The sequence below is a fragment of the Pristiophorus japonicus genome, chromosome 1 (assembly GCF_044704955.1).
Source record: "Pristiophorus japonicus isolate sPriJap1 chromosome 1, sPriJap1.hap1, whole genome shotgun sequence".
NCBI classification, from domain to species: domain Eukaryota; kingdom Metazoa; phylum Chordata; class Chondrichthyes; family Pristiophoridae; genus Pristiophorus; species Pristiophorus japonicus.
In genome coordinates this window covers 125,407,278-125,419,561 of record NC_091977.1, presented here as the reverse complement: position 1 = coordinate 125,419,561, position 12,284 = coordinate 125,407,278, and the positions used below count along the sequence as shown (strand labels likewise).

Sequence of the window (12,284 nt, the reverse complement as noted above, 5' to 3'; positions counted from 1 at the left end):
TTCAAACCTGACAGCCACATTACCCGAACATATTGCAGGACACTCACTGACACACTTCCCTCTTGCTTGCAGAAGATGGAACATAACAGCAGGCAGCAGGGAAGAAACTGGAGGAGGACAAGCATGTCTTCATGTTTTAACGCCCATGGAGGAGAGAGTGCTGGCCATCATGATCAGGGGTATGACTGAGGCTGTGACTATTGGCAGGGCTGGAGGGATCGATGATGAGGATATCTGCAAAGATAATCAATCTTCTCTCATCACAGTTCTCCCTCGTCCCACAAGCTCTTCTGGCTCTCAAGCTACAGATGGTATACACTCGCACTTGTTACTTTCTCCTTTGCCCTCACCAGAGCTCAAACCTTGACCTTCTTTAATTTCCAGATGCCCAATAAATGGAACTTTCCCAATCAGGAAGAGGAAGAAGACAGTGAAGATCAAGAGACATCATCACTTGATCTTACACTCACAGTCACTACCTCAGAGACTGACCCTGCGTTTATCTTAGAGGCTAGAATGGATGAGATAAAGGACTGCAGGGAGAATGGGAAAACTGACCATGGCACCATGATACAGGAGGCCATTCAAATGGGGGGAGTAAAAAGGAATTATGATAATGGTAAGGAACAGTATAGTCAGGTGGATAGATACTGTTCTCTGCAGCCGCGACAGGGAGTTCCGGAGATTGTGTTGCCTGCCTGGTGCCAAGGTTAAGGATATCTCCTTGTGACTGGAAAAGATCTTGGAGTGGGAAGGGGAAGATCCAGTAGTCGTGGTCCATGTAGGAATGAATAACAGGTAGAACTAAGAATGAGGTTCTGCTGAAGGAGTTTAGGAGCTAGGGTTTAAATTAATAAGCAGAACTTCAAGGGTAATAATCTCTGGATTACTACCTGAGCCATGCGCAGATTGACATAGGGTCAAGCAGATCAGAGTGGTGTGGGAAGAAGGGGTTTCAATTTATGGGGCACCGGCACCAGTACTGGGGAAAGAGGGAGCTGTTCCATTGGGACGGGCTCCAGCATCCTGGCGAATCGAATAACTAGGGCTGAAGGGGAAATTTAGAAACAGGTGAGGAGAAATTTAGAAAGTTAAAGAGGAAGGACAAGGCAATAGTGCAGGGTCGCGATAGGGTTAATGATAACCAGAGTGTGTCAGGAAGGGACAGATCATTTAAACATAAAAGTGCATCAGCAAATAGGATCAGGGTAGGGAAAAATGGTAATGGTAAAAAGACAAAATTAAAGGCTCTTTATCTGAATGTACACAGCATTCGCAACAAGATAGATGAATTGATGGCACAAATGTAAATAAGTGGGTATGATCTGATAGCCATTACAGAGATGTAGTTGCAAGTTGACCAAGGCTGGGAACTGAATATTCAGGGGTACTTGACATTTTGGAATGATAGGCAGAAAGGAAAGGGAGGTGGGGTAGCTCTGTTGATAAAGGGTGAGATCAGTACAGTAGTGAGAAATTATCTTGGTTTGGAAGATCAAGATGTGTAGAATCAGTTTGAGTGGAGATAAGAAATAGCAAAGGAAATAAGTCACTGGTGGGAGTAGTCTATAGATCCCCTAACAGTAGCTATACTGTAGGATAGAGTATAAATCAAGAAATAATGGGGGCTTGTAAGAGAGATACTGCAATAATTGTGGGCGACATTAATCTTCATGCACGGGTGGTCACCTCCATCAGCACATTGTGGAACCCACCATGACACAGCATCTGATGGCCAATGACAATGCTTCCATTGCTGCACAAACAGCTTCCATCAAAGGACTGAGTGCTGCAGTGGAAGCTCAGACTGCTGCTATCATGGCTCTGGATATCACTGTTCTAAGTGGCTTCAAGTGCATCACAGCAGTCCAGCAATCTGTTCTTAAAAAGATTACTATGATTGATGAGCAGCCATCCTGAGAGAGTGGCAGTGGCTCCATGGAGCATGAACCTGCTATCCTCTCTCAGCATGCCAGCATTCCTGCTCCCAGCCCTGCCACTCCTCCAGTGTCCTTGCTGTTGCTTGTTAGCCAGCCAGCCCAGACTGCTGCACCTCTTGCAGAGATGGTGCAGTCTGAAGAAGGATCTTCTAGGTCGGGAGCTGCGCAAGGTCACCCTCCAATTGAGGAGACTGCAGATGGCCTTGAAGTTCAGCAGCCTTCCACCACCCATGCTGCAGCCACTGGGGAAGCACCTAGTAGGAGCACTAGGATAGGCAAAGGCATATGGAGGACAGGCACTAAGGGAACGGACAAGGTTAATTAGTTTATTTTTGTTGCATTATTTCATGATTGAATTTATAAAATTGGATTTGAATGTGCATTTTCTGTTTTTTTTTAATTTTTGTCTTGTCGTAAAGAGGACAGACAGAAGGAAGGTAAGGAATATGGGATTGTTGGTGAATGGGGAGTTGTGGTTGGTTTTGGTGTCTGTCATGAATTAATTGATCGCATAGAGCCCAAGGAGAAAGGACTGTCTACATTGTAGTCTCCCTTCTCCTTCATGTTCCTCCTCCTCCTCCTCCTCTTCCTTGAGTCCCTCAGCTTCTCGCCTGATAGATAATGGCAAGGGTTGCTCCCTCATAATGGCCAGGTTGTGCAGCATCCAGCATTCTACCATAAATGTTGATACCTGCTCTACTGAGTACTTCCAGGATCCAGGCAGTGGAAACATTGCTTGAGAACACCGATGGTGTGCTCTATAATGTTCTTTGTGGCACCATGGCTCTCATTGTCGGCCTGCTTTTCACATGTGCATGAGTTTCAGACTGGAGCCATAAGTAATGTCATGAGTGGATAACCCTGGTCATCCAGTAGCGAGCCTTTGACTTGTGGTGGATGGTCAAATACAGGTGGCACAGAGGATTGATGGAATCATGACTGCTGCCAGGATAACAGGCATTGACCTGCATGATGCACTTCAGCATACCAGCTGCACATTGAGGAATGGAATCCCTTTCGGTTCATGAAAATGACCTGAGTTTACATGAAGCAGGAGCTGACGACTGCTGGACAGACCACCGCCTAATCCGATCCATCATCAACATTAAATTTGCCCCAAAGCAGAGGGAACAGCAGAAGCAGTCCGCAAAAAAGTTAATGCCGGGGCACTTAGAGATCCAGCTAAGAGAGCCCTATACAGCCAGTGCCTCATAGCCAATCTGGCCTGCCTTGATGACCCTGAGATGCTGAATCCCCATAGCGCTTGGTCTGTCCTCCAGGCCTCTATAACCAGTGCCTGTGAAGAGACACTTGGTTACTCAACCAGAAAACATCAGGAATGGTTTGATGAAAATGATCAAGAGATCGAAGAACTAATAGATCGCAAGCGCAAAGCATTTCTGAGCCTCAAGCAACAGTCCAACTCGGGAGCTGCAAAACAACATTACAGATGGCTCAAGGCTCAGGTCCAACAAAAAGCTCAGGACCTAAAGAACAGGTGGTGGATTGAGAAAGCACAGGAGATACAACAACTAGCCAACAGCCACGATATGCTAGGATTCTTCACTGCGGTCAAGGCCACCTATGGTTCAAACTCCCAAGGCCCCACCCCACTCCTGGCCAAGAACGGGGAAACACTCATCAAGAACACCGAGGCTGTCAGGGCCCAATGGAAGGAGCACTTTGAAGATCTCCTCAATCAAGACTCTGCCTTTGACTCGAGTGTTCTCGATTCCATCCCGCAGCATGCCACCTGCCATCAACTCATTGAAACTCCAACGTTGCACGAGGTAGGCAAAGCCATAAAACAGCTTAAAAATAACAAGGCTACGGGTGCGGATGGAATCTCTGCTGAGGCGCTAAAATATGGCGGAGAGGTGCTGTTGGCGCGGATACATGACCTCATCTCTCTCATCTGGAGGGAGGAGAGCATGCCGGGAGATCTCAGAGATGCAGTGATTGTGACTTTTTAAAAAGGGGGACAAGTCCGACTGCGGCAACTACAGGGGAATCTACCTGCTTTCAGCCACTGGGAAAGTTGTCGCTCGAGTTCTCCTCAATCGACTTCTCCCTGTGGCCGAGGAGCTCCTCCCGGAATCACAATGTGGATTTCGTCCCCTATGGGGCACAACAGACATGATCTTTGCAGCGCGCCAGTTGCAGGAAAAACGCAGGGAGCAGCGCCAGCCCTTATACATGGCCTTTCTCGATCTTACCAAGGTCTTTGACACTGTCAACCATGAGGGTCTATGAAGCATCGTCCTCCGTTTCGGATGCCCCCAAAAGTTTGTCAACATCCTTCGCCTGCTTCACGATAGCATGCAGGCCGTAATCCTTACCAACGGATCCATTACAGACCCAATTCACATCCAGACCGGGGTCAAACAAGGCTGCGTTTTCGCTCCAACCCTCTTAATCTTCCTCACCGCCATGCTCCACCTCACAATCAACAAGCTCCCTGATGGCATGGAATTCATCTACAGAACCAGTGGGAAGCTGTTTAACCGACGCCGCCTCCAGGCCAGGTCCAAGATCACCCCAACCTCTGTCATTGAGCTGCAGTATGCGGACGACGCCTGCGTCTGTGCACATTCAGAGGCTGAACTCCAGGATATAGCCAATGTATTCACTGAGTTATATGAAAGCATGGGCCTTACGCTTAACATCCGTAAGACAAATGTCCTTCATCATTCTATCATCGCACAGCACTGCCCTCCAATCATCAAGATCCACGGTGCGGCCCTGGGCAACGTGGACCATTTCCCATCTCTCGGGAGCCTCTTTATCAACAAAGGCAGACATTTATGCAGAGATTCAGCATCGCCTCCACTGCGCCAGTGCAGCCTTTGGCCGCCTGCGGAAAAGAGTGTTTGAAGACCAGGCCCTCAAATCTACCACCAACCTCATAGTCTACAGGGCTGTAGTAATACCTGCCCTCCTGTATGGGTCTGAGGCATGGACGATGTACAGAAGGCACCTCAAGTCGCTGGAGAAATATCAACAATGATGTCTCCGCAAGATCTTGCAAATCTCCTGAGAGGACAGGTGCACCAACATCAGTGTCCTCGACCAGGCTAACATCCCCAGTATTGAAGCACTGATCACACTTGATCAGCTTCGCTGGGCAGACCACATGGTTCGCATGCCAGATACAAGACTCCCTAAGCAAATGATTTATGCGGAGCTGGAGCTCCTTCATGCTAAACGAGCCAAAGGAGGACAGTGGAAATGTTATAAGGACACCCTCAAAGCCTCGCTGGTAAAGTGCGACATCACTATTGACACCTGGGAGACCCTGGCCGCAGACCATCCGAGGTGGAGAAAGTCCATCCAGGAGGGTGTTGAGCTCTTTGAGTCTCGACGCAAGGAGCATGAAGAGGCCAGGCGCAGGCAGCGGAAGGAGCGTGTGGCAAACCAGCCCTACCGACCCCTTCCCCCGACGAATGTCTGTTCCACATGTAACAGGGTCTGTGGCTCTCGTATCAGACTGTTCAGCCATCAAAGAACTCACTTTGGGAGTGGAAGCAAGTCCTCCTCGATTCCAAGGGACTGCCTATGATGATGACATGAGGCACATGAAAGGCTATGTGTGTGTGGTCAATGGCACCCTCCACGATGGGGAAGCTTGCAATCCATGCAAACCCTTGTGCTCGCATCGCCTGCTTGTCTCTGGCAAGAGGGAATGAGATGAAGCTTTCTCTCTATGTACAGAGCCTTAATGACCTCCCTTGTGTAGCAATGTGCTGCAAACTGTGAGGTGTTGCTTGTATCTCCAGCAGCAGCCTGGAAGGAGCAAGACGCATAAAAGTTAAGAGCATCACTCACAGCCATAGGCAATCTTGCCATTGTACTACTTTGAGGTGGCAGTTGTGGCTGCAGCAGTTGATAGATTTCAGTGGTGACCTCGATTGTGAAGCAAAGACATCTCATTCATTGGTCCTCTCTGAAGTTGAGGCTAGAGAATTGCTCCCTAAAGATCTCAGCGGATATGGCCTCCTGCAGAGAGTCATTCTCTCCCTCCTCCTCCCACTTCTTGCAACTTATCCTGCTCTGCGTGTCCCCTCTTAATTCTCCCAGTCATGCTCAATTCCCAGAGGAAGCCCTACTAGGCTACCCATGTCTGGAAGCAACTTGTTTCAGCACAAGCTTTTAAATACACAAAAATGTACTTCCGTACCAGCCAGACTGTAGACTGTTCAAACTTTTGGCAAGTATAGGAAAGCTCCAGAAATGTGTACAATTGCACCAGCAGCCAGAAGAAATAATCCAGCAGCTAAGCTGCAAATAATTCATGATCACTTTAGATAGCAGTGGTGGGGGGAGGGGTCCTTCATCATTTATTTTTATTTTGTGGTCAGCTGTGTGTAGGCTGCAGTGTGGAATTTGAAAATGGTAGCGCTGGTGTTAAATCCGCATTACAAATTAATTGGTGTCATCATCTGCCTGCTCTGCATGCTGCCGGCAGTCGTTAGGTGCGTGCGCACAAATCTCTTTACCAAGATGTCCTGTGCACTTCCCATCATGCGCAGTGTGCATGCGCATCTCTGACCACATTTTTGAGCATTTAAGGAGGCCGCATTGCACCAAGTAAATAAATAAATACAAAGAAAAAAAATGGGTGCTACACAGCCCAATTTCTTTCCCAATTGCTCACAATTAGTGTGGAGCACAATTGTGATGTTTAGCTGCTAATCTGTTCTGTCTTTTTAAGACCCTCCCACATCATCTGAGCAGTACCATAGGCACTCCACGATGTAATGGGTTATCTTTTGTCTGTTTAGTTCCAGTTTGCAAATCTGAAAATATTATTCTGTTTCTAACTAATTCTTGGTTATTCGTAAAACTGTATTTATTTGCCTTACAGCACAACTGCCAATGCCGTCCTTAATGGCTATTCTATTCCCAAAGATACATGTGTCTTCATAAATCAATATCAAGTCAATCATGATGAGTAAGTGTTCAGTTTCTTATTATTATGGATTGCACTGAAAATCTGTGGTCTTTCTAATGCATTTCTGCTGGAACTCCAACAAGATCATGGCAGAAGGCTCAGAAATTAGACTAGAAACCTATATGCCAGTTAATGGCCTAATGCTGAAGTTCCCACAGTGGGGATGTTGCACTTTTTTAAGGGGGCTTTGAGGGTGTCCTTGAAGCGTTTCCTCTGCCCACCTGGGACTCGCTTGCCATGTCGGAGTTCTGAGTAGAACGCTTCTTTTGGGATTCTAGTATTGGGCATGCAGACGATGTGGCCCATTGATCGGAGCTGATCGAGCGTGGTCAATGCTTTGATGCTGGGGATGTTGGCCTGAGCGAGAACACTGACGTTGGGTGCGCCTATCCTGCCAATGGATTTGCAGGGTCTTGCGGAGGCAGCGTTGGTGGTACTTCTCCAGTGCTTTGAGGTGACTGCTGTACATAGTCCATGGGCTCTATTTTCCTCTTTGCCGATTTTTGGCATTTTGGATGTACGGTCGATTTTTTTTTTGTGTCCGTTTGCGCCAGAAAAAAAACAAACAATTTTCACCAGAGTAAAATTTAATTTTAGCGCTGCGGTACCCGAAGTTAAATCTGGGGGTGGAGCTTCAAGTGTGCGCTGAAAAGTCAGTGCGCATTCGCCGGGAAAAAAAGTTTTCAATGTGACAGGTATGCCCGCGCATCCACAGTGAACTTCCTGGTCTGGATCAAGAGCTTGTGAGAACACATTCAGATTGGAGCTGGATCTGGACATTTAAATTTTAGCTGCAAAAGATGGATCCAAGGGAAGGACAAGGGCCAAGAGATTTCTAGCAGAAGAAATTGAGCCCCTGGTAGACATCTTGGAGAGGAGATGGGATGTGCTTAAGAACAAAAGAAGAATGGGACAAAAGAAACTGAAACCCTCTCTACTAGCAAAACTTTAGGAACAAGTTGCAGAAGAGTTCAGTGCAGTGGCCATGACCCCGAGAAGTGGCGTGCAGGTCAACAAGAAGTGGCAGGACCTTAGCCAAGCAGTTACTGTAAGTATTTATGCACTGCAAGTACATTTGTAAATGTGACTAATGCGTGTGTGTGTGGTCACCACAGCAGAAGGACCGCCTCTTTTAAAAAGTTCTATTTTCATCTTTGCAGAGGAAGGTGTCACAGATCAACTGAGAAAGGTCAAAAACTGGAGGAGGTGTGCCAAGTAGGTTGCAACTAACAGCCGTGGAACAGAGGGTTGCTGATATGATTAAATCTCACGAGAAGATCAACCACCAATGTGGACACTGGGCCCAGGTTACCGCGAGAGGGTAAGCCCTGCTACATACTCATGTCACCCTGCCCCCTCTGCCCCCTCCCCTGCTGCTAACTAAACATCTGCTCTGTTATGTTTTGCAGATGTTGGGCATCAGGAAAAGACAGAAGCTGAAGCAGAAGATCAGGAAGCTGTCAGTCCAGATATTATTCATCCACTTCAGGACGAGGATGAGCTGGACAATGAAGGGCAGCAGGAAGACCCCAATGATGACATGGTCACATTGCAACTGGAGCCGTTGTCCTGCGGGTTGAGGTGGTGGAATGGGTTCATCATCCTCCTTCTCCTGCTGCTGCTTCTCCTCCTCCTCGACCTCGTTGTCAGCCTCCTCGTCCTCCTGTTCTTCCCCCCCCCCCACACCACCCTTCTCTCAGAGGGATCTTCAATGTTCAGGGTCTGGCCCCTCATGATGGCCAAGTTATGCAGCATGCAGCACACGACAGCGAACTGACCGTGATAAGGGGTGTATTGCAAGTAGCCTCCAGAGTGGTCCAGGCATTGGAAACGCTGCTTCAGTATGCCAATTGTCCACTCTATGCTTCTCTGTTTCGTTATGTGCGACATGTTGTACTGACACTCTGGCTCAGTATAGGGATTACGTAGGGGGATCATAAGCTGGTTGCTCGGGGACAAGCCCATACCCTTTGTCCTTGAGCAACCAGCTGTGCCCTTCTGGCAGCTCCTGAAACATCGCAGATATAACGCTCTCGCGTAGCATGAAAGCATCATGGATGCTACCTGGGTATTTGGACGAGCTGCACATTTAGGGAATGGAATCCTTTCCTGTTCCGATAAACCTCGGAGTCATCCAAAGGTGCTCTCAAGGCAATGTGGGTACAGTCGATCGCACCCTGTACCTTTGGGAAGCCAGCAATTCTGGAGAACTCCACAGCCCTGTCTCGCATTGCCTGTGTGGTCACAGGGAATATGAGGAACTGCTCCCTTTGGTGCAGCAGTCACCTGTCGATTTCAGCAATGTGCAGCATGCTGCAAGATGCAGCACATGTCCCCAGGTGCTGCTTGAAATGAGCTAGAAGCAAAGAAAGCAAGTGCTACAGTGACCTTCACTTCCACAGGTAAGCCAGTCCTCCTGTCACTTCTTGGCTGTGTGGCTGACCTGACTAGCTGGCAGATCTCTGTGATGACCTTTTTTCTAAATCGCAGCCTGCGAATGCAATCTGCCTCACTCAGGTGTAGGTATGAGTGCCTGTACCTGTAGATTCAATCAGGGAATGGCCTCCTCCCCATTAATGCCTGAGCAATCTGGTTTGTGCGACGATGGTGTCGTCATATGATCAGTTGCCTCCACATGTCATACATGTAAACCAACCTTACTACATGAGGCATAGTAAAATGTGCACCAAATTATTATTCTTAACTTTGTTATTCTTGTTATTGTGCGACTTACTGAAGCACAGCACGCACACCTTTGCTGGGTGACCCCCTAGCAGAACGGACTACACCCTGGTCTGTGTGCAACACTAAGCTCTGTCTCTATGGAGACACGATGCACAGAGATTTATGGCATTTTAATTATAGCTTGTGCCAAAATGCAGAGTTTGGAGTGCATGTCAGCAGGATTGCTCCCTCGGCTAGAAAGAAATACAGGTGCTTGGTGCTTGGATTCCAAGCTGAGCCCAGGGGTGGGGGTGGAATCCAAGCGTCGAGCTCCTGCGCTTGTGTCTGGCCGACGAAGCGATCTTTCGGCCGGCCGTCACTCCTCAAACCCATGCTTGGAACCCTGTCAGCAGAGATTCAGTGGTGTGGTGGGGTGGAATCGCAATTTGCCCATTCTCAAAATCATTCTGTGGGAAAAATGAACTTTCCGAGTTCCCTCTGCAAAAATCATCATGAATTTGTGTTTTAAATTGTCTTCTTCTCTCACTCCAAAAACTTAAATATATTCGGCGCTGATTTCCATCATTTACTGTAGGGTTTTTCTGATCAGTTCTTAAGGCCACTGTGCGCCACCCTGAAAAAAATCATTGTTGCCGAAAATCGGTTAAAGGGCCAAAAACAGCGCAGAAATCAGTTTTCAACCAGACCTGCGCCGAAAAGTATCGTGTACAAAAAACCGGTGCTGACAGCCGCGCCGGCGTACAAACTATGAGGAAAATTGCAAAATCATGATTGCTCAAAAAAAATCAGTGGACGCCAAAAGAGCGGCGCCCAGTGGTGATGAAAATAGAGCCCTTAGTCTGAAGCATATAGGAGGGCGGGTATCACTACTGCTCTGTAGACTATGAGCTTGGTGCCAGGTTTGAGGTCCTGGTCTTCAAGCACTCTCTCCCTCAGGCGACCGTAGGCTGCACTGGCACATTGAAGGCGGCATTGGACCGCATCATCAACGTCTGCCCTTGTTGACAATAGGCTCCCGAGATATGGAAAATAGTTCACATTGCCCAAGGCCTCGTCATGGATCTTGAACTCACTGGGTCTAAGACCCCTCAGGTTCTCACCAGGATATCTCCACTCGTATCCTCCCTCAGCCTCTGCACTGAGTAGCTCCTTGGTGATTTCAATTGTCATCTCAACTCAGCTTGGCCACTCTTCTCTGATTTCACTACCCCTCTGTCCTCCCTTAACCTCTCCCTCCATCTAACCTTTCCTACCCATATTCACTCTTGACCTTGCCATCTCGTGTTGCCCCTATACTCTCGTTGCCTCAATCACAGAAAAGGCCATCTCTGAACCCTTCCTTCTGCATTCAAATCTGGAACAAAATCTCCTCAAAATCACTTATAACTGCACTATAACTCCTAAATCCTTAGCCTTTGGCTCTCCATTTGCTGTACTACTCTTGTAGCTGTTAATTTGCTCAATCACTTCCTCACTTCCTCCTTTCATGACATTTGGATCTGAGAAAGACAAATGTTTATTCCCTGGGTGTTATTAACAGGAGGTTGTGACAGAGACTTGTGATGCTGTGTGTCTGCTTCCTAAACATTGCTTTGGGATTTCTGGGGTTTCCCCAAAGTGTTGGATCTGGTCCTTGTCCTGTCTGGCATATATGCGACATCGGTCCCACACCAATGTGATTTATTCTCAACTGCCCTCTGAAGTGGCCTAGCAAGTCACTAAATTCTATCAAAACCATTACCAGCAGATCAAGAAGGTGGTTCACCACTACCTTCTCGGGATATGTCGGGATGGGCTTTGCCAATGATGCCCACATGCTGAGAACATGTTAGCTTTAAATCATAAAATATTTGATAAATTCTGATTAGCAACTATGTCAGCAAATATTGTCCTTCCTGAAATTTCAACTGACAGAAGAACAATGTATAACTAATTTTGAAAGTGATCTTCCCCTTTCTCAGGACACTGTGGAAGAATGCTGAATCATTCATTCCCGAACGGTTTCTGGATGACAGTGGGCAACTAAAAAAGGATTCGATTGATAAAGTCATGATATTTGGGATGGGTAAGAGAAGATGTCTTGGCGATAGCCTTGCTCGGGTTGAGATATTCATCTTTTTAACTACCTTGCTGCATCAGCTGAAGATTGAGAAATTGCCAGACGAGATACTGGATCTTTCTCCAAACTATGGACTAACAATGAAACCCTCATGTTACAAGATCAATGTGTCTCCTCGCAAATAATGCATTCATGTCATCTCTATCTTTAACATGATGGTTACTGTTTGAAAATAATACCAAAGTGTATATCAAGAAAGACTCGAGAACAGTGCCACCCAGATAATTTAAATACAAATGGGCTATTTTAATAAAACAAACCGGTTAAGGCCTCATTAAAATGTTGGGCAAAGGTATTTCATACATTACATCCATATGCGAACACTGCACCCTCTATTTCACCCCATTAATCTTTTCTAATTATATGCTGGCATTTTCCTGCAGTGTCCCAGATTGACATAAATAGAATGTGATATTTTATTTGCAGTATATGATAACGCGAGACACGTTTTTGTGAATGTTGTTTATTCCCATCATGTTCTTTTGGGGGAGGAGTTCTGGAGAGAGGAATGAAGGTGATAGAGATAAAACAGTTTTACACTCAGTATCACCATTAAACACTATCAAGTAATATAGTCAGACTTCTAGGG

The 12,284-nt window shown here is 47.0% G+C and overlaps 1 protein-coding gene across 1 annotated transcript in view; it reads left to right on the top strand.

Moving 5' to 3' along the window:
- The window catches only part of cyp1d1 (cytochrome P450, family 1, subfamily D, polypeptide 1), a 90,504-nt gene extending 78,684 nt beyond the window's left edge, over positions 1–11,820 (top strand). The window contains exons 6-7 of the mRNA XM_070870135.1: positions 6,805–6,891; positions 11,538–11,820. Of these exons, the coding sequence (XP_070726236.1) occupies positions 6,805–6,891; positions 11,538–11,820 (370 nt within the window). The remainder of the gene's footprint in view (positions 1–6,804; positions 6,892–11,537) is intronic.
- The last annotated feature ends 464 nt before the right edge of the window (positions 11,821–12,284 follow it).